The sequence below is a fragment of the Oncorhynchus tshawytscha genome, linkage group LG08 (assembly GCF_018296145.1).
Source record: "Oncorhynchus tshawytscha isolate Ot180627B linkage group LG08, Otsh_v2.0, whole genome shotgun sequence".
Classification (NCBI taxonomy): domain Eukaryota; kingdom Metazoa; phylum Chordata; class Actinopteri; order Salmoniformes; family Salmonidae; genus Oncorhynchus; species Oncorhynchus tshawytscha.
Window position 1 is genome coordinate 55539921 of NC_056436.1, and position 23719 is coordinate 55563639.

The 23719-nt window shown below is 40.4% G+C and overlaps 1 protein-coding gene across 3 annotated transcripts; it reads right to left on the reverse strand.

The window, feature by feature from the left end:
• Positions 1–392: 392 nt before the first annotated feature.
• Positions 393–20752, reverse strand: LOC112256303 (nucleophosmin). 3 transcript variants are annotated; one of them, XR_006083907.1, is made up of 11 exons: positions 20658–20752; positions 20273–20352; positions 19298–19417; positions 18136–18229; positions 17913–18004; positions 16442–16500; positions 16241–16325; positions 14472–14570; positions 5207–5317; positions 1947–2401; positions 393–715 (listed from the first exon to the last, which is right to left on the reverse strand). XR_006083907.1 is itself a non-coding variant. In XM_024429459.2 (11 exons), exons 1-11 carry the CDS (start codon positions 20707–20709, stop codon positions 662–664), a joined length of 921 nt encoding a protein of 306 aa, XP_024285227.1. In that variant the 5' UTR covers positions 20710–20752; the 3' UTR covers positions 393–661. The 3 variants fall into 3 exon arrangements, 2 of the variants coding, with proteins under 2 accessions (XP_024285227.1, XP_024285228.1); XM_024429459.2 differs by having other exon boundaries at positions 1947–2021; XM_024429460.2 differs by lacking the exons at positions 393–715; positions 1947–2401 and adding an exon at positions 3259–4988.
• Positions 20753–23719: the final 2967 nt, after the last annotated feature.

The window sequence follows — 23719 nt, forward strand, 5'->3', positions numbered from 1 at the left end:
GTTAACTGCCTGTTCAGAGGCAGAACGACAGATTTGTACTTTGTCAGCTGGGGGATTTGAACTTGCAACCTTTCTAGTCCAACACTCTAACCACTAGGCTACCCTGCCGCCCTCATTAAAGGTACAGTTAACAAAGTACATGATAAAAACACATCATTTCCCAATTACCTAGGCTTTCGTCGAGCAACCCAGTTATTATTACAAAGCGACGGTAATGAAATCATTCCCTTAATTACTAATGATCATCTCTGAAGTGATATGGTAATTTTGGAACGTTTATTCTAGCATTGCCACAATTGATGCCAATGGACATGCTAAGAATATTAACATTCTGAGCTAACCAGATGCTGGTGAAAATGACTAAATAATAACAACAGTTAGTAATTAGAAAATCATGTATGAACTATTCCTTTAATAAGCAGGGACTTGATTGAACATATGAAACAGTTTGCAAAACATCCACATAGTGCAAAGGCCTATGGCTCCCCGATGGACACCAACAGTAGGCTAACACCATTTCTTTAGAGGGGGGGGGGGCATTGTTACACATGTATTCCCTGATGCTCTTAGTAATGGGTTAAAACATTAGAGCTTCAATGTTCTTGGGGAAAGCAGAGGAGTTAACAAAAAAATCAAACATAACTGTAAGAAATGCAATGACTTATTTCTTCTCTGTTTTCAATGTTTGTACAAAGTTCCAGAGGTCTTTAACCACCTGTATGAGACAGAGAGAGATAGAGAGAAACTAATTATAATGCATGCAAATTACATGCTGCATAGCAGAGAGCTATGATTTTTTACTAAAGAATGTATTTTGTGCGCCTTGCCTTGCCATGCCTGGGGAACAATGAATTGAGACAGCATGTAGGGGTACAAGGGGTTAGGTGGGGGGCAATAGTACATACCAGAAAGAATGACTAGGTGCTCGAGTCTGACACATCCCAGAGTCTTTGGCTTCGGAACCAAATCACTTCCACAGATGTTTTCTACACATTGGGATCAAGCCTCCCCTGACCGCACCTTGCAGTCTAAAGACTTTTCACCTGCACAACAACTGCCGATGATGACAGCATGTTCTTAATGGAGGCCTTAATATGTCAGGCTGTTGGATTCATCTCAAAGGATTCCTCATCAATAAAAAGACAGCCTGGTCTGTGACCTGACCCATCCTAGTGCACACACACTCTTGCGCACGCACACACACACATTTGAATGTTCACATTTGCAAATACAACCACAAAAGCACGCGTGCACGCACACACACTCTCAAGTCAAGCACACACCCAACCATTTAAGAGGGCTTGTTCTTGTTTGACAAAAACATTCCAATTCCAGTTGTAATAGTTTCCCAGAAACTAAACTGGAATAAAATGGTGATTAGTGAATGCAGTGTCATCACCATCTTGGCCCCATGTGGTCAAGATAAAAGGACTCTTTACTTAAATACTCCAAGTAAAATACTGCTAGGGTGCTGCATCGACATGAGTAAAAACAATCTTCAGTGTACATAAAGTCCCTGCATTACTGCATTACGTACAGTAGCCCTAGATTCATCTAGAGGAATATTCCTTCAGTTGGTCAAAGACCTTGAACATGAGAGTCTGGTACCATTCACAAACCTCAAGTCCCTTAATTAGGGCTACAAAAGACACACTTGTGAGAGAACTACGACATTAAATCAATGGGGAAGACTTTGCCTTGGCAGGTCTACTCCCATTCCATCCCAAAAAGAGAGCGCAGACCCAAGATGAACATATTTCACTGCACACACTTTGCAACAAAACTATCTGAAATAACTGGGACAGTTTCTAAGTTGTGTGTTATACATTTCAATGTTTCAGATTTTTTATTCAGCAATTCATGTCAATAGTCTATAATAACTACATACATACTGACGCTGACGCTACAGCAGATGCTTTCACTATCAAGGCAACAAGAATACTTACTTTTTTATCTGACATCCTTAAAGAACTTTTGGCAAAATTTTCAAACTTTGCCTCGGTCTTCGGAAGAGGTTTTCCCTGATTGGAAAAGAGCCAGTAAACATGTTTTTAAATCTGTGTGAGACATTTAATCAAACTAATGTTTAATCACACTAGAGGGACAAACAACATTATTACAGTGTAATGACATGTATAACCTACAATTCTGTTTTATTCACGAGGCAAATATGAGGTGGGCCTTGTACAGCTGATTCTGCCAATACAGTTGGAAGAGGTTACTGTAAGAGAGGAAGAGGAAGAGAGAAGCTAATCCCTCTCTATGATGTCATGGCTGTGTGTGCGCCAGTGGTCAGTCACCCACCAACTCAGGCCTGGTGGCAATTGGTGAGGTCAGAGGTTATTCCCACACAACTACGGAGGACGTGTTTCATGTGTTCCACTGAGGCTTTGCTGCAGCCCTTTTTGAATGGAATCAGTGGGAAAAACAAGACATCAATGTGAATTATCTTCAGAGAACTTTGATGCCAAGCAGACTTTGGCGTTTATGGCATGTTATGTATGGAAGCATGCAGAGGGAGAGAACACCACAAGATAACCTGTGGACTTTTGCTAAAGACTTGGCGCTCTAAGCTTTAACTGTGAAGCATGAAAATGACTTATGGCTGGTCGATAAGACCAAAATATGATATCACAATACAGTGCCCTGCAAAAGTATTCATCCCCCTTGGCATTTTTCCTATATTGTTGCATTACAACCTGTAATTTAAATTGATTTTTATTTGGATTTCATGTCATGGAAATACACAAAATAGTCCAAATTGGTGAAGTGAAATTTTAAAAATGACTTGTTTCATAATATAAAAAAATGGAAAAGTGGTGCGTGCAATGTATTCACCCCCTTTGCTATGAAGCTCCTAAATAAGATCTGTTGCAACCTATTACCTTCAGAAGTCTCATAATTAGTTCAATAAAGTCCACCTGTGTGCAATATAAGTGTCACATGTGATCTGTCACATGATCTCAGTAAATATACACCTGTTCTGAAAGGCCCCAGAGTCTGCAACACCACTAAGCAGGGGGCACCACCAAGCAAGCAGCACCATGAAGACCAAGGAGCTCACCAAACAGGACAGGGACAAAGTTGTGGAGAAGTACAAATCAGGGTTGGGTTCTAAAAAAATATCCAAAACTTTGAACATCCCACGGACGTTTGTCTTATTTCTTGTGTGTTTCACAATAAAAAATATTTAGCATTTTCAAAGTGGTAGGCATGTTGTGTAAATCAAATGATAAACCCCCCCCCAAAAAATCTCTTTTCATTCCAGGTTGTAATGCCAAGGGGGGTGAAAATAGGAAAAATATCAAGGGGGGTGAATACTTTCGCAAGCCACCGTATTTTTCACATTTTTGTTTTTCAATAATACGTTCTAAATTGACTTTATGAGTTGTGCATGACCCTAGGATGTCAACACATACATTCTAACTGATTTCAGTGGGGCTTTTTCCATTCTGTATGTTTTATACTGTTCAATCAAACTTCAACCAAAAGTTGCTCTTATTTGAGATAATTTCCACACTGCTACTTTTGGCTGCACAATATGGGCAAAATATCTTATTTTTCTTTACCAGAAATTGCTATTGCGATTTGACTTGCGATTTAGATCTAAACACTTGTGTAAACTCTTGAAAATAGAATGATTATTCTAATTCTATTGTTAGAATGTAATTGTGGGCACTTTGAATACAGTGTTTGACATGACAACGAATGAAAAAGCCAGGGAGGTGTTCATAGAATTAGGAATTAGAATACTAATGGGATCTCTATGGAGGCGTTATTGTGACAGGGTAGGAACAAAAGTGTTGGTCAGTGTTTCCCAGGAGAGTGGGACCCTATAGTCTTTGGCTACATTAAATGTTTTCTCTTACTTCATAGCTAACATAGTTCTCTGATTTTAGAAGATACTGTTGCACAAACAACATGCTAATTTACGCCTACTCCAGCACTGGTATTAGGCTGCATTAGCGAGCTACGTTTGCTCTGAGTACATTTATTAGTTAGCTAGCTAGCCAGCTAACTAGCAATTAGTATTAGCAGCTGACACAATTTATTTTAGCCACAACCTGCTCAGAAAAGACAAACTGGCGGTTTGTAGACAGTAAGATACACAAACTAATAGTGTAAATATATAAAACTCTTTATATAAAACAGATTTATATTAACTCAATGAGGCCCACCGTATGGCTGGCACGTTTTGGACTTCTAACCCCTTTTAACCATAGTGTGTTTGAGCTAAAGACTTCTGAGTTGTACCATTGTATTCGTCGATTTCTTTTGCATCCATAGATACCAACAATTTGTCTGTGTGATTAACGGGGGCTGAGCTAGAGCGGTGTTTGTGAGACAAGGTTGGCCCCTGAAGGGGCCTGGGCTGGGTCTTTTGTACAAAAACGTCTGTAGAGTCCGAATGGTTTGAGCTACAAACTATTAAAAACTATTTATGAAAAGCTGAGACTGTCACGAACCCACAAATGTTTTGCTCTGTTTCGCTCACAAGACACACAAGAGTCATTAGAAGGCCAGGGTCTATAATACTGTAATAAGCTCACATAGTTGCTTTCACAAACTCCACACAGTTGTCACTGACTCGTTGGATATTAATTTTCCAGTGAGCAAAAAAAGTAATAAAAAATAAATACTATTCTGTACTTCCAGCATTCATATACATTCCTTTTTATCGGGTTTATGCTTTGGCTGACCTTATTTTTTTATTGACATTTATGTCAAATTGTTTTGTGTTCTACCTATAGCCCTGGTTGTCCTGAAAAGAAAATGGTAAAACACTTCATTGTGAGGCTAAATATAAGGGCTGGACATGTAGATAAATGAATGTCAGAAAAATGAAAAGCAGATGTTTCCTGGGGTCTCGGGACTGATAGGGTTAAGAAGCAAAGCAGAAAGCAGCATTGTTGTCATCAACATATTCTTGCATTGACCATGCACACTGAAGAGTGAACGGTCGCCAGGTGACCTTGTGGTCGAGGTCACTTGGGGTGGGGGTGGGGGGTTGTTGAGAGAGAGAGAGAAAGACAATTCAAGTAGAGGAATAAACTATACAAACAGAGTGATGTTTTACATTTAACAAACCAAACACTGAAATACAGTTATAGAAGGTAAGGTAAAAAAAAAAAAAACAGTTCCGTGCATCAATACCGGTCTATAGTAAAATACATTATACCGCATAACCCTAAAATGAACGTGTTACCTCTTTGGCTAACAACGCTAGCTTGCTCTTGATTTCAGGCACGGTGAGAACATTGGATGGGCCAGCTCCAGACTTTTCCTTCTGACTCTTGTCTTTTCCTCCCACTGGTGTCTGCAAGTCAAACAAGATCAACATCATTCAAAGTATCATTCAGTGGTGTGCTTGTTCCAGTAACTAACTAGCCTAACTGAAAAGTTGAAACTTAGGCTTAGATTGGTGTCAATATTCACTTGTTTCTACGTAGGCTACATACAGTACCAGTCAAAAGTTTGAACACACCTACTCATTAAAGGGTTTTTCTGTATTTTTACTATTTTCTCCATTGTATGGATTGTATAATGGTTGTATAATGGTGAAGACATCAAAACTATGAAATAACACATGGAATCATGTAGTAAGCCAAAAGGTTTTAAACAAATCAAAATATATTTTAAATTCTTCAAAGCAGCCACCCTTTCCCTTGATGACAGCTTTGCATATTCTTGGCATTCTCTCAACCAGCTTCATGAGGTAGTCACCTGGAATGCATTTCAATTAACAGGTGTGGCTTGTTAATTTGTGGAATTTCTTCCTTAATGCGTTTGAGACAATCAGTTGTGTTGTGAAAAGGTAGGGGTGGTATACAGAAGATAGCCCTATTTCGTAAAATACCAAGTCCATATTATGGCAAGAACAGCTCAAATAAGCAGAGAAACGACAGTCCATCATTACTTTAAGACAAGGTCAATCAATCTGGAAAATCTCAAGAACTGTGAAAGTTTCTTCAAGTGCAGTCGCAAAAACCATCAAGCACTATGATGAAACTGGCTATCATGAGGACCGCCACAGGAAAGCAAGACCCAGAGTTACATCTACTGCAGAGGATAAGTTCATTAGAGTTACCAGCCTCAGAAATTACAGCCCAAATAAATGCTTCACAGAGTTCAAGTAATAGACACATCTCAACATCAACTGTTCAGAGGAGACTGCGTGAATCAGGCCTTCATGGTTGATTTGCTGCAAAGAAACCACGACTAAAGGACACCAATAATAAGAAGAGACTTGCTTGGGCCAAGAAACACGAGCCATGGACATTAGACCGGTGTAAATCTGTCCTTTGGTCTGATGAGTCCAAATTTGAACATTTTGGTTCCAACAGCCGTGTCTTTGTGAGATGCAGAGTAGGTGAACGGATGATCTCCGCATGAGTAGTTCCCAATGTAAAGCATGGCGGAGGAGGTGTGATGGTGTGTGGGTACTTTGCTGGTGACACTGTATGTGATTTATTTTGAATTCAAGGCACACATACCAGCATGGCTACCACAGCATTTTTCAGCGCTATGCTATCCCATCTGGTTTGCGCTTTTGTTTTTCAACAGGACAATGACCCAACACACCACCAGGATGTGAAAGGGCTATTTGACCAAGAAGGAGTGGAGTGTTGCATCAGATTACCTGGCATCAACAATCACTTGACCTCAACCCAATTGAGATGGTTTGGGATGAGTTGGACCGCAGAGTGAAGGAAAAGCAGCCAACATGTGCAGTGGGAACTCCTTCAAGACTGTTGGAAAAGCATTACAGGTGATGATGGTTGAGAGAATGCCAAGAGTGTGCAAAGCTGTCATCAAGGCAAAGGGTGGCTATTTGAAGAATCTAAAATATAAAATATATTTAGACTTTTTTGGTTACTACATGATTCCATATATGTTATTAAATAGTTTTGATGTCTTTTATTATTCTACAATGTAGAAAATATAAAAAATAAAGAAAAATCCTTGAATGAGTAGGTGTGGCCAAACTTTTGACTGGTACTGTAGGTCTTTAGTGTGTTCCTCTTCACACCATGACAACATAAGAAAATCATTCTCTACTGGCCAAAACACTTCATGTACATCCAATCAATGTATCTGTGAGGGGCATCTATGCCATTCGCCCATTTTCAACTGTCCCATAACAATGCGATTGGTGGTAGCTAGTGAACTGGCCTTGTGAGCCCAAGACCAGCCTGTGCTTAGTATGCTGGCTACAGCCCCTATCCTGACCGATTTAGTGTGACTGAGAGAGGTTCCTCTATTAGGGACAGCTTGAGCAGCCAGCTGGAAGGGGATTAAAGCAAACGGACACCAAATTCTACCCTAATTACAGCACCTTTTGACAAATATGGGGGGTAAAAATGATCCTTTTATTGCTTCCAAGCAGAAGAGGGCAAACCCAGACTTTAGCGTTGAGCAACAGAGCAACAGAGAAAAATTAAATTATTAGTTAACTCCCCTAGACTGACACTGTGAAAGGGGTCATTCTACAATGGGAAACGCAGCGGCCGCTTGCTCACATTGCCCTACACGTTTTGCACTACAGCTAAGAGTGAAAAGCTACCAAGCTACCAACAAACACTTTGAGAAGTAATATTGAGTAATATTACGAACCCAGATGCTCTATATAGTGGTGAGAGACTTTCCCCCCTCATAGCAGTTATGTAAACTGACAACGTTTGAGTTCCATCGTCATTGTTTTCCTTTACAACACAAAGAGGCCCTTTGTTTGTTTGTCTGTGCGTGTATGTGTGTGCATGCAGGCATGCATACAGTGTGTGTGAGCCTCAGAGAGTCCTCTGCGAACATGGCGTTAACAGGGCTACAGGTGTGTCCAGAGCTGGGCGGACAAGGCCCCAGAAGTCATCAATTAGGAGTGTGTGAGTGTGATACAATTTGACACGCCATACACCGTGGCTTCGCGTTATACAAGCAGGGAGCCTGTTGCTACATGTAGGCCCGGCTGGAATCCACTGTGATTGCAGGGTTTCATAGATGGACGGAGCTGTGTTAAAACTAGGGGAGAGGGACCTTCTTGGAGAGACTTTCTGTCATGCGACTGAGGAACTAACAATAAGAAAGCATTCTGTTTTTTATGACCAAGGAGTGATATTTTTGCTCCTAGCGAACACTTGACACTTGCCTTCATTTTTTTTACCCATACCAGCACCATAGTAGTGAAAATAATGACCCGCATGCAATCCAAAGCCGCCTGTCAAAAATACATTTGTGAAAAGTATCATATTAACTCTCCGATTGTGCGTATTAGTGTTTTGATGTGACGTCAAAGGGTTTTTAGACAATCTTTGCTATTTTGAATGTTAAATATCAGCATACAATAACTGATGTAAAGATAGCAGAATCTACGCTAAAGAGGTGATGGGAGCAAATGAGGATAGTATATTCAAAGTTGGCACATTCAAATGGCATGTCACTCAGAATCACCATGGAAACATCAGGCGGTGTGCGTCCACAACAAGCGTGTGGACCCGGACAGTGAGAATATAATAGGCATGTCGCTAATTCAAACCATTGCATTTGAAACATATTGAAAGTAGATGCGTTCCATTGTATTTGGAACATATTAAAAGTTGTGTAAACTGATCATTACCCAAAATAATAACAGACCAGATATCTTGATTGTGGGATGGACAAAGGAACCTCTTTTTTTGGCCTCCATCGCACAGATGAAAGGTATCAAATATGAGGGCAAAAACGCACACACACATGCACACACACCCTCACACCTCCGACTTGAAAAAACCCACATGCCACTGGCTCCTGGCCAAGAAATGGCCGGCGTATTTATTATTTGGGGGGCGGCTCTCCACTTCCAAAGGACAGCTGTGGAACTGAAACAGCTGATAAACAGACAGAGCAGAGCAAGCTGTTTAATCTGCGCCAGACACTTATTACAGATGCCACAGGACATGTGACTTAATCACTTGCACATTATCATTTGATGTAATCGCTCGTCTCCGATTCGCTCGTCTTCGCTACAAATACATGGTCATGATGACACTTCTGCCGGCTAAGTCAGACTGTCTGAGGTAGTAATTGTTCCTTTGGTGTCTTGTAGGAGGGCTTTGGGGCCAGGTAAGGAGACAAAAGACATTTCGCTGAGAAACTTCCACTCTCAAGACCAGGACAAAAAAAGTCCTGTTTTTATTGATAAAACAATAGAGCTCAACGTAATTAAAATAGAACAATGCAGAACCATTGAAAAATCGGGCAAATTTGCGATGGGATAAAAACAATCGTGATCAGGTAGGCAAGACACAGGTGCACATTAGGGATGTGTGAAATGGACAATGTTCAAACAACACATTTTTTTTCTTCGATTTTCAGTAAAAACATTTTTTTTTAAATCTTAAAATTCCATGTGAATTCACAATGCTGCTGCCAGCAGGGTCTCATGGTGCGTCCTTTCAGATTGTTAAACATTGCACCTGTACTACCATTACTGTACCTCAATTCCCCCTCACAAAGTTAGCATTTCCTTCTCAAAGTATTGTCATACAGGACTTCACTGCGGTTGCTTGCCTTTCCCTGCCATTTTCCCAACTGTTAACGACGATGAAGTAGTGATTGAGAGTCGACTCAAAAATAATTGATTCCTCGACTGCATTTCAATGTTTAGTTTGTTAAATGTGATATGCCGTGTGTAACGTCCATTTTTATTGTTTACTTGGTAACACTTTTGTTGACACCCAGTGTCATAACACGCTATGACACAATCATAATCATGTCATTATATGTCATAACAACAGACATAACTTGTCATAACCTGTTATCATATGGTCATAACACTGTCATGACACATATATTTAGACCTGTTGTGACATTATTTTATAGCTGGTTATGATCCCTCCATAGGAGTGTAAAAACCCACAAAACCTACCATGGTAGTTCTTTTATGGCTGGTTATGACACCTACATAAGAGTGTCAAAACCCACAAAACCTACCACAAGGCAAAACATTCCATTACACCATTACACATTAAATTATCACATTGTAATTGCGCACACATTGATGTCAGACATGCACCAACGCAAATGCTCTGCTGCTGGTGACTGGGATAAAAGTCGATTTCAGAAACAGGACAAGACACCCTCTTGTAAATGACAACTTGTTCTCAACTGGCCTACCTGGTTAATTAAAGGTGAAATACAAATAAAATAAAACAAAATAAAAAAGATAGGCCTAGTGCACAGTTCTGACTCATACGTTTCTGCCTTTCCTCCAAATGTTGCAATTGCAATTTAGAGCAACACACTTTGGTGTAGTAATCATGAAAATAGAATAACTATTCTAGAAGGAGAGTTTACAGTCTAACCAGACACCTAGGTATTTGTAGTTGTCCACATATTCTAAGTCAGAACCGTCCAGAGTAGTGATGCTAGTCGGGCGGGTGCGGGCAACAATCGGTTGAAGAGCATGCATTTAGTTTTACTAGCATTTAAAAGCAGTTGGAGGCTACATAGAGACTGCCAGATGTCCGGACAACAGGCCCTCCGATTTGACACACTGAACTCTATCTGAGAAGTAGCTGGTGAACCAGGCGAGGCAGTCATTTGAGAAACCAAGGCTATTGAGTCTGCCGATAAGAATGTGGTGATAGACAGTCGAAAGCATTGGCTTAGGTCGATGAAGACGGCTGCACAGTACTGTCTTTTAACGATGGCAGTTATGATATCGTTTAGGACCTTGAGTGTGGCTGAGGTGCACCCATGACCAGCTCGGAAACCAGATTGCATAGTGGAAAAGGTACGGTGGGATTCAAAATGGTCGGTGATCTGTTTGTTAACTTGGCTTTCGAAGGTTTTAGAAAGGCAGGGCAGGATGGATATAGGTCTGTAACAGTTTATAGGCAATCAAAAGCTGTATCTCGCAATGGAATGCTACAGTTGAAGTCAGAAGTTTACATACACCTTAGCCAAATACATTTAAACTCAGTTTTTCACAATTCCTGACATTTAATCCTAGTAAAATGTTCAAACATTTTGGGTAGCCTTCCACAAGCTTCCCACAATAAGTTAGGTGAATTTTGGCCCATTCCTCCTGACAGAGCTGGTGTAACTGAGTCAGGTTTGTAGGCCTCCTTGCTCGCATGCACTTTTTCAGTTCTGCCTACAAATTTTCTATGGGATTGAGGTCAGGGTTTTGTGATGGCCACTCCAATACCTTGACTTTGTTATCCTTAAGCCATTTGCCACAACTTTGGAAATACACTTTGGGTCATTGTCAATTAAGAAACCCATTTGCGACCAAGCTTCAGCTTCCTGACTGATTTTGTGAAGTGCACCAGTCCTCCTGCAGTAAAGCACCCCACACAACATGATGCTGCCACCCCCGTGCTTCACGGTTGGGATGGTGTTCTTCGGCTTGCAAGCGTCCCCTTTTTTCCTCCAAACATAACGATGGTCATTATGGCCAAACAGTTCTATTTTTGTTTCATCAGACCAGAGGACATTTCTGACATTTGCACTTTTCGCACCAAAGTACGTTCATTTCTAGGAGACAGAACGCATCTCCTTCCTGAGCGGTATGACAGCTGCGTGGTCCCATGGTGTTTATACTTGCGTACTATTGTTTGTACAGATGAACATGGTACCTTCAGGCATTTGGAAATTGTTCCCAAGGATGAACCAGACTTGTGGAGGTCTACAATTTTTTTCTGAGGTCTTGGCTGATTTCTTTTGATTTTCCCATGATGTCAAGCAAAGAGGCACTGAGCTTGAAGGTAGGCCTTGAAATACATCCACAGGTACACCTCCAATTGACTCAAATTATGTCAATTAGCCTATCAGAAGCTTCTAAAGCCATGACATCATTTTCTGGAATTTTCCAAGCTGTTTAAAGGCACAGTCAAATTAGTGTATGTAAACTTCTGACCCACTGGAACTGTGATACAGTGAATTATAAGTTAAATAATCTGTCTCTAAACAATTGTTGTAACAATTACTTGTGATATGCACAAAGTAGAAGTCCTAACCAACTTGACAAAACTATAGTTTGTTAACAAGAAATTTGTGGAGTGGTTGAAAAACAACTTTTAATGACTCCAACCTAAATGTATGTAAACTTCCGAATTCAACTGTATATCTCGCAATTTCTTGGCTTGTAATGTCTCGCAATTTCAGTAAAGCAGGGCCTACTATCAATGAATAGGATAGGATACTGATGAGATGAGTGAGATGCAACACTTGAGACTCTCACACAGTCACACACAGTGTGGGTGCATGTGCATGGGTTCGCTTCATGCTGTTCACAGAGTGGTCGCCAGGGCACCAAAACAGCGGAGATGTTCAGCCTCACTTGTCGGCTAACTTTACACAACTTTCCCCAGGCCTTTATAGCCTATTGTCTAGTTAGGCTATAACACAGAATATTATAGGTTTTGTGCTAACTGCACTGTGATAATTGATTTTGTGAAAACATGAAATAAAACATTTGCCAATAGTGAAGATTTATGTCTTCCAAGGAGGATCCCAGGCAGAGCATCTTACAGCTTTACGACCGTGGCGCATGCTCGGAGGCATCACCACAGAACAGGCAGCCTGCTTCCACTTCCATCAATCAAAAAGTACTAAGACACTACCGACTATAAAATTCAGACCGACAAACTTGAACGGCAGTCATATCGACCCACTTCGCTCCACCAAAAACAGTAGATGACGGGGCAAAGAGTTTAGAAATATGGTGAGAGGCACTGGCAAAGGATCTGACGAGCCACCCTAATGACCAGTCACCTGCACTAAGAAAACGCCTGCTTCCTCCAACCTCAGGGGCAACTGGGAGCAACCTGCCTGCTGCCCCAGGCATCAAACACCCGTAATGAGAGCAATTGGGAGAAGGTGTGTACAGGAAGCGAGGGGTGTGAGGAGGCTGTTTGAGAGGGAGAGAGGGAGGGAGGGGTGGCTGAGGGCTGGGGGGGTCGGGGTTAGGATTAGGTAGGGTGGGACTGGGGAGTTAAACTGGCAGGTTTCAGAGGTTAGCCTGCTGGTTAATCCACGCTAGCACTTTAACAACGGCTGTCGTAACGTGCTGAACAGCGGCCATTACAGAATTAAATAGATTAGCCAGCGCACTCTACCACACACCGCACGCTTCCCTGAGGGCTACGCAATGCCCTGGGTGATTAGCATAGCAAGTCTCACCTCATTGTGCATTAGCGTCTGACATCACAGACAAAGGGTACAGTTTTCTGTCCGAAACAATGTTCTAGGAGGATTTTGATCATTTCTTGTCATGACAGGAAGTGTTTTAGGTGTTTTACTTTACATATTGTTTGAGAGAAAAGGAAATTTTGACTTTTTGAGACACTGCTATCAAGTTTTGAAAAAACGAAATAAGAGATTCTCACATGGTTAATTTCTTTCTTGATTAATGCTCATCAAAGTCTAGCATATGTTATGTCAATACAAGAGAGAAATGACAGGTCACTGGTAATGTTTAAAATCAAGCTGGAGTCATTTGGGGGGCTACGGGAGTGGGGGCTGATTAGGGCATTCTTAAGGACGGGTGGAAAATGAGAAGGTTGCAAAGGTGGGAGGTGGGGGGAGGGACATTTTAGCATCAAAGTGGTCTTCAACCCAAAACGGTAGGTCAGGCCGAGGGGTCGTGGTCTTAAACCCCGTCCTGGGAAACGTGTTCAGGGGTCAGATGTGTTTGTTTAACACAGAGAGAGTTCAATCCTTGGGTTTGTAAGGCTGTCGTCCAAGACATTCCACCTGAGAAATGAAGTACCAGTCTAGAGCTAATTGCTACTTGGATTCATCACATTCTTTGCTGTGCTTTGATTCCATGCAGCTTGCTGAGAGTCTGGCAAGTACCTCTGGGACAGTGGTCTTATAAGCAGACAAGTCTTATAAATATTTGTCTTGACATGAACATTCAAATGTAACTACTATGAAAATGTACAGGTTTTAATAAGCTTTATTTACATTTAAAAATGTAGTCTCGTTTCTTGTGACAAGACTGGCAACAGAAATGTCTCTAGAGCCCACAGGATTTTCTACATTGTCCCGCATGAACAATTTCATGGAAGGAAACAGCTGATGCGTCTGTTCGCTACACATCACAACTCCTATATGGCGAAAGATGTCTGCAATTTTTCATGTTCAGCAGCATAATGCCGACCTTAAGAATCTTCTTTCTAAACTAGCTGGCAGAGAACATGTGTTTTCCAGGAGTTTGTTTTGAAGCCCAGACCACAAATGCCCCCTTAAACTGTCTGCTTTGGGATTGCCTAACCACAAACAACTCCTTGGAAACTCTCATTGCCTCCTCAGCTCTAGGACTATTTTGGAATCACATTACCTTTTCCCATAGATTGAAAACTCTACAATTTATCTGGCAAATGAAAATACCACTTTTGGGAGCAGCCAACAGTGCTTCATTTGGATGTGCGTAATTACTCTGGCTTCATGGCCTAAAGAGGCCTAAACAGGTATAAAAGTTTACCTACCTTGGTTTGAGGTTTAACCAATGGTCCCCCTTGATTCCCTGGTGAGCCATTCTGCGCCAATGTCACACTTTTAGGCTTCTGCCCCAAAGGCTCCGGGCTCTGAGAGACAACAGCATTAGTTGGGAGAGATGCGGGAAGCACTATACACAATCGAAAATCCAATTACAGTAATCGTTTCATTTGGGAGGACATGTTGACACTGCAAAAAAAGTGTTGCTTTTGTCAAAATAGAGCATGGCACTTTTAATACTTTTCAGTTTGAACAGCATTTATCTCACTGTCCATCTGTCTGTACACTACTTCAGTCAGATCAGTAAAGGAGGTCGTTGGGGAGTAAAGGAGGGCAATTAGTATGCTCTCTGTCCTCTGTGTTTCAACCCAGGAAGCATATTAATATCCATGCTGCCACTGCTCATCACTATAATACAGTATGAGCATGACAAAGAGACAGAGAGCAAAGAAAAGAAGAGGAAGTAGAAGAAAAGACAAATAAATAATTAATGAACGAGAGGAGCTGTGTGTGTAGCAGAATAAATCAACAGGTGACCGAAATGCTCAGCTGTCGTCTGGCTCTGGGGCTAGAATCAGTGCTCATGTCGCAGGTATGTGCATCTGCCCTGCTTTGATCTCTCGCGGTCTGGCACAGTTAAGACTTGGACGCTGCCTTTAAAATCACAAACAGACACACGCACACAATGATACACACACACACACACAGGCACACGCGAACACGCACACTGTTCAAAGACAAAGGCCAGGTGCAATGACGGACTGTTGAACAAGAGAAGGGGGTATCAGACAGAAAGAGAGGATAAACAGAGCAACGAAAGAGAAAGGTGGGAGGACTGAGGGACAGGACATGGAGTTCTGGGTGCCTTATCGAGGAGAGGGGGTGGGGGGAATAGGAACTCCCAATGCCTAGACTTGTAGGCTGTGTTTGTCGAGTTGTCTTTACTGTGATAGTATGTGTCTCACTCTGCACAGTGCTGGTAGAGTGCTCAGGTAGATTACAGAGGAGAAATCCCATCATTATATCCGGCAGACCCTGTGCTTTAGTCTCAAAAAACAGATGGGTACAAGAGGGAACAAGATGAAAAAGTTTCCTCCGCTCCGTCTCGAGCAAAATGGCCGCAGGTCAACGGGTGCAGAAATGAAAGAGCTAAAAACATGTCTAGTTTACAGAACATGCAATAACTATGAAACATTTACAAAATTGTATTTGACACTGATATGCACTACACAAATAAGACATGATGTTAGACAACGACAAAAAATATATCAAATATAATATGCCTACAATATGTCACAATCCTAACTTTCTAAGATGGTCCGGTGTGGCTCAGTTGGTAGAGCATGGCGCTTACAACACCAGGGTTGTGGGTTTGATTCCCATGGGGGACCGGCAAAAAAATGTATGCTCTCACTACTGTAAGTCGCTCTCGTCTGCAAAATATCAACATAATAGTACTTTTTGGATCTAAGGCTGTGTTTAGACAGGCAGCCCAATTCAAATGTCCCCCCACTAATTTGTCTTTTGACCAATCGGATCAGCCCTGAAAAAGATCTGACATGAAAAGACCTGATGTGATTGGTTTAAGACCAATTTAGTGGGAAGAATATCAGAAATAGGCTGCCTATGTGAACGTGGTCTATTGGCATGCTCTGCTACATGGACAAGTCCTTGTCTAGCATGACACCTAGTGGACACATAAGATACATCATCTATGCCCAGTGTCATGTTTTTAGTAGAACAGAATAAAAGGGCTTACTTTCTTTATGGTTGGTTTGACTGGGACCTTCTGTACTTTCACGTCACTCTCATCTTCATCACTATCATCGTCGTTGTCATCATCACTACAAAAGAATAGAACACGAAAATGAATGTTACGTTATCTAATGGTAGTCCAACAAAGATACATGACGCAAGACACACACCAACAAACCTAAAATACAAAAAAGAAGATTCATACTCATCATCGTCGTCATTTTCATCGCTATCATCATCATTTGACTCCATTTTCAGTTTCTTCTGCAAAGGGATACAATATTTTCTAACTTTTGGTAATAAAGGAATATGCTGTGGAATATGGTACAGTATGTAGTCAGGACAAAAATTATTGGCACCCTTGATAAAGATTAGTAAAAAAAGACTACAAAATAAAGAATACAAATACTGAGCTATTATTGTACACTCCAAAAAATTGGGAAATTATATTTTTTATACAATTGCTCAGTGAAAGAGATTTGGTTCAAAAAGTAATATTTTTTCTCTCAAAAAGATAGTATTCAAAATGATCAGCACCCCTGTTTTCTATACCTTTCAATACCTCACCATGCGAGGATAACAGCACTGAGCCTTTTTCTAACATGTTTTTTGAGATTGGAGAACATATTGGATCAATAGCCAGCCTCCACCCAGTACCCTGCCCTGAACTTAGTCACTGTCACTAGCCGGCTACCACCCGGTTACTTATCCCTGCACAATAGAGACTGCTGCCCAACGTACACAGGCATAGAACACTGGTCACTTTAATCATGGAACACTGATATACTATATATCCTATCCACACTGTCCATAATGTCTATACATCCCATCACATATATACTGTATATATTTATACTCCGGACTCAGACATTGCTCGTCCTAATATTTTTTAAATGTCTTAATTCCATTGTTTTACTTTTAGATGTGTGTATTGTTGTGTATTGTTAGAAAGGAAAACAAGCATTTCTCGACACCCACAATAACATCTGCTAAACATGTGTATGCGAAAAAGTTTATTGATTTGATGTAAATGTCTGGAGTTTGCTAAATGGCATTGACACTTGGATTAGAACCGTCGCTATGGTCAGATAACAGGAAAATAAAGCTCTTTGGCTACGCAGATCATTGGTGGATTTGGCATTGAAAGAACGATGCATATGCAGAAAAGAATCCCATACCTACTGTAAAATATGGTGGTGGATCTTTGATGTTAAGGGGCTTATTTTGCTTCCAATGGTCCTGGGGCCCTTGTTAAGGTTAACGGCATCATGAACTTGATCAAGGATCTGGAAAGATTCTGTGTGGAGGAATGCTCTATGGTTTTTCCCAATATGTTCTCCATGTTCTCATAAAACATTTGACAAAAAGCCTCAGTGACATTATCCTCGCAATGTGAAGTAGTGAAAGGTATTGAAAACAAGGGTGCCAATAATTCTGACCCCTATATTTTTTACAAATTTATTATTATTTGTTGTTTTTCCTCAGAGAATTAGAATAAAATAACATAATTTCCAATTGTTATTTTTAAGAATAGAGTATTTGTATAGATCAGTATTTGTATTATTTATTTTTGAGTCTGTTTTGGCTTTATCAAGGGTGCCAATCATTTTGGACCTAAATCCATGCAGTTGAATCCAATCCAATAATGAGCTAAGTAAACAGCAGGAGGAACATACCGGAGCTGGACGCTTCCCTGAGGTCAAGCTTGACGGCCTCGTCACAGGTGACGAGCTGTTTTCCTCTTCTTCGTCATCAGAGTCCTTCACATCTACAAATTGAGATTAGGTTACACCTAATGCTGCTGCTGCTGTCTTGTACTGTCAAAAATGTCACCTTATATCTAGCCCAAAGAGAGTATAGAAACAACTAAATCAGCAGAGTGCAAATGAAGTCACTCACTGATAAAATGCTGTCCACTGATGTACACTGGTCCACAGCCAGACTGGAGGCGGAAGGTTACTGGAGGGGTGATCCCAAACCCTCCTAAACTCATCTGCCAAAATTAGGAATAAAATAAGGAAGTCGATTCGCAAAAAATCCATAGATGTTCAACGTCACGAACTACATTTATTACAGAATGTACATTGAACTTGAGGAAGGGAGGGAGGATCCCACACACCTGCAAGCAAAGGTGTCTTATCAAATGATCTATTACTACATTATCTTATCAAAACATCTATTCAGATGTATCTGCTTGCTAAACATTAAAGAAGTGGGTGCTGCCAGACAGTTGTGAATGTGAATTCCAAACTGCCAGGCCATTGTTCTGGTTGCGATAGCAACCAAACAAAACACAGATGTATGTGTTAGAATAACTACTGTAAAAGTGTTCAGGTAGTTATAACTTCCATAAATAACATAATTATCCACTCACAGCTAGTGTTTTCAAGCCCTGAACCAGAACCAAAATACACACTAGCTTGTAACATTGGCCCAAGCTATGCAGAAGGCAACAAACCAAGCATGTTTAAACAATGGAGTTCATAAACAGAGACAATCAATCAAATGTATTTTATAAAGCCCTTTTTACATCAGCAGTTGTCACAAAATTGCTTATACTGATACCCAGCCTAAATCCCCAAAGATCAAGCAATGGTGACAGTGTTCTCTGGATCAGGGCAGCAGTCATATTTTCCATTTAATAGGTGGAAACTGGATTACTTTAGGAGCAACAAGCCTGACATAATGGAGACATAGCCGCTCATGGTCTGCTTCAGAGTCATTAACAAGCGTAAGTAGCTGTCTCTAGAGCCACCAATGTAGTGTGTGCAAAATCATGTGAAATACACTGGAAATGGGTTGTGTGGTTCATTGCATCCAGCAGTGTTGTGGCTTGTATCATGGCCAAACATACCTGTAGCATCTTTGTAGACCTATGTCGTAGTAACACTGTAATTACTACAGTAACAACACATAATTTTAGTAATTGCTTAGTAATTGCATGGTAATGGAGTTGAGTGCTTTTCACTATTATAAAAGTGGAATAACGGACAGGGTTAAAAGAAGCTTCAGGTAAGTAACAGCACAGAACTATGGCGATTCATCATTTTAAAACACTCACAGAGGGCAGCACAGACGGCTTCAGCACAGCCAGTGGAATTTTGGTGGTCTTTCCGTCGTATGTGACACCCTCGATCTCCACCGTGTGAAACTCCTCCTCTGCCTCAGCACCCAGGCACACCTGCAACACCAACACACACACAGCTGTTTCACAGATATGATACTGTATGTTTCGACCACGTTGGAACACGCCAGCAACCTACAGTCTCCCACATTTCTCTGTCAACTATCACCTCTGCTTGGTGGCAAAAAGGGAGAGTGACTGAAAGAACATTACTATGATGATATCCATTTTGAGGACAGGGACTGAGTCATTTGCAATGGTAGGAAAAGGTTAGCTAAGTATAAGAAAACACATTGTTGATTAAAATGTTATTCCTTTAAATACACATCAAATAACTATGACTAGATATTGTATTCATTGTATTATTAGTCACGTTTTCTGACATTTATAATATTGACAAAGGTGAACTTAGTACATGCAATGTATGCATATGCAATGTATGTCTTACATTCTTCTCTAACAGGTGCACATTTGTGCACAGGTGCAAAGATAAATATACTGCAGAAAGTGTACAAATAAAAGGAATCGATGAAGAATATATCAAAACATTTCAATTACAGAAACTCTCACAGTGTAGTTTAATTGAAACGTGTCAGTTGTCAAGACCTAATCCCGATGGACCTTTTTAACACATGCATCGTTTGTCGGGACATTTTTATTTTATTTTTTAAACTAAATAATTCACCTTTGGCCAAGTACAGTGTTATGATATTCTCTAGTCCAGGGTTCCTCAAACTCGTCTTTTTTTTGTTCTAGCACTACACAGCTGATTCAAATAATCAACTAACCATTAAGCATTGATCATTTGAATCAGCTGTGTAGTGGTAGGGAAAAAACGTGCACCGAGTTTGGGAAATGCTGCTCTCGTCTAACACAAGCTCGGGCTCAGAATTGGCATAGTGATGATCTTACTGCTTTGAGTGACAGCTGATGATCCGCATCATCGTCCTCCTCAACTTTGAACTCCTTTCTGTCCGATTTGAGTGTACAACCTTAAGTTGACAACACATAGGTTAGCAAACTCAAAGCAAATAGCTGTTGGCGTACTACAATTGAAAACGGAAATATAACATTATCATTGACAACAAATTCATCTAGTTAGCTTGCTAAAACGCAAACCAAGAGCGGTTTGTTGAATTGGCGCGAGAAGCACATTACTGTTACCTAGCTTAAATTGAACTAGCTAGATACATATGGTGTGTTTGGGACAGCTATAGCTAGCTACACAACGAAAGACTCACGTCTGTCATTACTAACAGTTCACTAAAATTAAACTTGGCAGTGCAGACGCGCTCACCAAATAAATACATTTGAAATCTGGTTATATCTGGAACGCTAACGTCAGCCATTTTCCCCTGAATGTTATTGTTCTGTTCCGTAAAAGCAAGTGACATTCAGTAAGCCAATGGGATAGCTGAAAAGGTAGTAGTGGAAATCAAACGTCCAATCGAATCAAAGGCTGGGGTGGGACAAAAAGGGGAAACATACACTTTGGTTTGCGTCCGCTAGATGGAGTCATTGCAAATAACTTAAAAATAAGTCTGTATGTGTGATACTTGCAGAGATTGGAACATTACTGTAGTATGATGCTGCTGTTTTGTAATGGTGTGTAACACTTTTACATGACATACAATTGCGTTTATACTTGTGTTGTAACACTATCTACTACAATAGCATTACTACTTCTGTTATTGCACAGTAATGAAGTAGTGTTTGCAATAAGGACCTGTGCATATTTCTCTAATTACAGAAATCACTCAATGTCATTGCTAAGCAAAAAAAAAAAAAAAAAAAAAAATATCTACAACATGTTGATTCAGTGTTGTTGTGTAAAAATAACAATGTCACTACTAGGTACAAGACTAACTTAATGTAACGTTGCTGTGGGTCAAAAGAACAGGACCACTTTTAAGGGTTCACATTAATGTATTCTTCATTCCTATTAAGGATTTGACATTTTTGTTTCTTCTACATCAATTAAATGTTATTGTTGGTTTGTCAGCTGTCCTTCTCTTTGAAAAGTGATGGTGATGGTGATAATTAGTGTTGCAACCTTATGCCAGTTCAAGTATTTTGCTAAGACTACATACGAACAGAGCAGTCATTAAGGTGACTGACCCGTATCAAGGAATGGCGGCTTTTCATGCATGTGGTTTGAAGTCTTGTTTGTGCAGCAAAGTCTGCTCTGGCTTGTCTCAAGAGCCCTTTATACAGGTGATACATGGCCCCTGCACTCAATCAACAGTTTTTCTTCCAGGCGCCCTCTGAATCATAAGAGTACTTGTGTCAGCACGATCAGGTAACTCTGGACTGATGCCACAAAAACTACTGTCACTACCTCAAGGTGACTCCTCCATCCCACATGTCAAATTCCATTTTACGTAAAATATCATATGATACAGTAGGCTAGCTTGTCTTTGTGTGTGTTAAAAAAAAAACACTGAAAGCCAATGCTACTTATTTCTCTGGGATGGTGACAACATGCTCACTGTACACATGCCCTTAGTAGATAGCTACATATACCTTCAGGAGAGCCCCAACTTGTAATATTTGAATAAATCCATTTAGTTTGATAAACATAAATCCATTTGGATTTAATATTATTGTGACCCTATTCTTAATACTTTAGTTCAGGACAAAGTAAAAGCCTAAAACATTTTTCACAAATGATATCTGTTGAAAAGAAAACAATAAAGATCCCAATCTCCTGTGAGACCTACGGATTGGTTTATCTTTGATGTGTGTTGACTTCTTCCCACCGAAGCAAATCTTCAATGCAAAACATTTGTGAGTCATTCATAAGTATTTTCAATTCATACATTCTACTAAAGACGCCGGATCCCATTGAGGGTTGAGGCAGAGGACAAAGAAACTAAACCGTAACATAAGGTTTGGGGTTTCGTCACACGCTCAGCAGATTGAGTGTTGGAACAAATTCAAAAATTAAACGAGGTCTTCGATTCTTCTCTCAGTGTGAACCACTTGTTTATGTGTTTGTCTATTAACAGGTTTCATTTACACAAAGGCAGCTAAAGAGGTTGGGTGAATGCTGGTATGGTCTCCAAAACAAGTTTTTTATATAGGCCTTTTATTCTGTAAATGGATCCAAAATCACAACTGACCATGTAGTTTTTCTTTCAATACACTTTACGAAACTGGAAAATTAATGAATAGAAAATGGTAGAGTGAAACTTATAACATGTGATGTATATTTTGGTGCCCTGTTCCAAAACTTGTTTTTGTGTGGAGACATTTTATTGGAAACTGATAAGGCTATATTTGGCGGAGAGGTAAAAAAAAAAAAAAAACACACTCAGCCTCTTTAAGCACCTGTAGCAAAACACAGTGCATGGTTTTGAAAACAGTAAGGCTGAGGAATTTTTGTAAAATGGGCCAAGTCACGTCTTCATGGCATTGGAGACAACAGGATGAAAGAGGCCCAAGGTCTGGGCAGAGGAAATGGGGGTTGAGTAGGCGTCACCTGGACAACTGCCTGCAGTTGACAGGATCTCAACCAGGTGAGACGTCCTCGAAACTGAAAAAACATGCCATCTCTGCGCAGTAAGGGTGGCTGACAGTTGTTTTCAACTAGGAAGGTTCTCCAGATTATCTTGATATCAATGACTGATGCGTTGTATGGACTTTTTGTAAACAGTACAACATGGGAACACTGAACAATGGAAAAGCACTACTTCCTGGTTTGGGCAACCATCTGTGATGTGAAGTAGAGAGAGTGAAGCTCCTTTACATACAAGAGAAATGCAGTTATATATGCCCCACCCTAGATATCTATCTAGATTAGCAGTGTTTTGTGCCTTCAGATAGGACCTTTTTGTTTTGACTTGACATGGATGATATTGGATGTTGACGACTGTTCAGTTTATGGGTGGACATGGTTCACAGACATCACCAACACTGTTCTACCCACAAGGTCTAGCGTTTTAGAACAAACTGTTCAGAAAACCTCCCACCTGGGCCTCGTTTCCCAGAAAATGTGTTGAGTTAGGCTAATCATTACATCGATAGCATCCAAGAAATCTCACAAAAACCATTGTTGCACTAAATTGTATATACTGTAGTAACACTCACTTTACTGATAAAAGCATGCTGTTTAAAACTTTATACAGCCTTTTCTGGTGTTATATGAAACATTCCCTGCTGGTTTGGCTATGGAGAGGAAGTTGTCATAAAGGATGGAATATTGAAATGAAAGAGTAACACTGAAAGATGCAAATCAGTGTGTAATAATCAACAACATTAGGTTGTTAGAGTAAAGGACACTCTTAGTTTAGGAGGTGTGATTTTGTGAAATTATGCAGTTATCCTTTCTGGTGAAAGAAACCACAAGACACAACAACA

What these genes read in the sequence shown, in the direction of transcription:
- LOC112256303 (XM_024429459.2), bottom strand. Translation starts at nt 20,709, where the DNA reads ATGGCTGACGTTAGCGTTCCAGATATAACCAGATTTCAAATGTATTTA. An exon ending in TCAAACCAACCATAAAGAAA is followed by an intron (nt 14,571 to 16,240) that starts GTAAGCCCTTTT and finishes GTTGTCTCTCAG; the next exon opens with AGCCCGGAGCCTTTGGGGCA. An exon ending in TGGTTAAACCTCAAACCAAG is followed by an intron (nt 5,318 to 14,471) that starts GTAGGTAAACTT and finishes TTTGACTTGCAG; the next exon opens with ACACCAGTGGGAGGAAAAGA.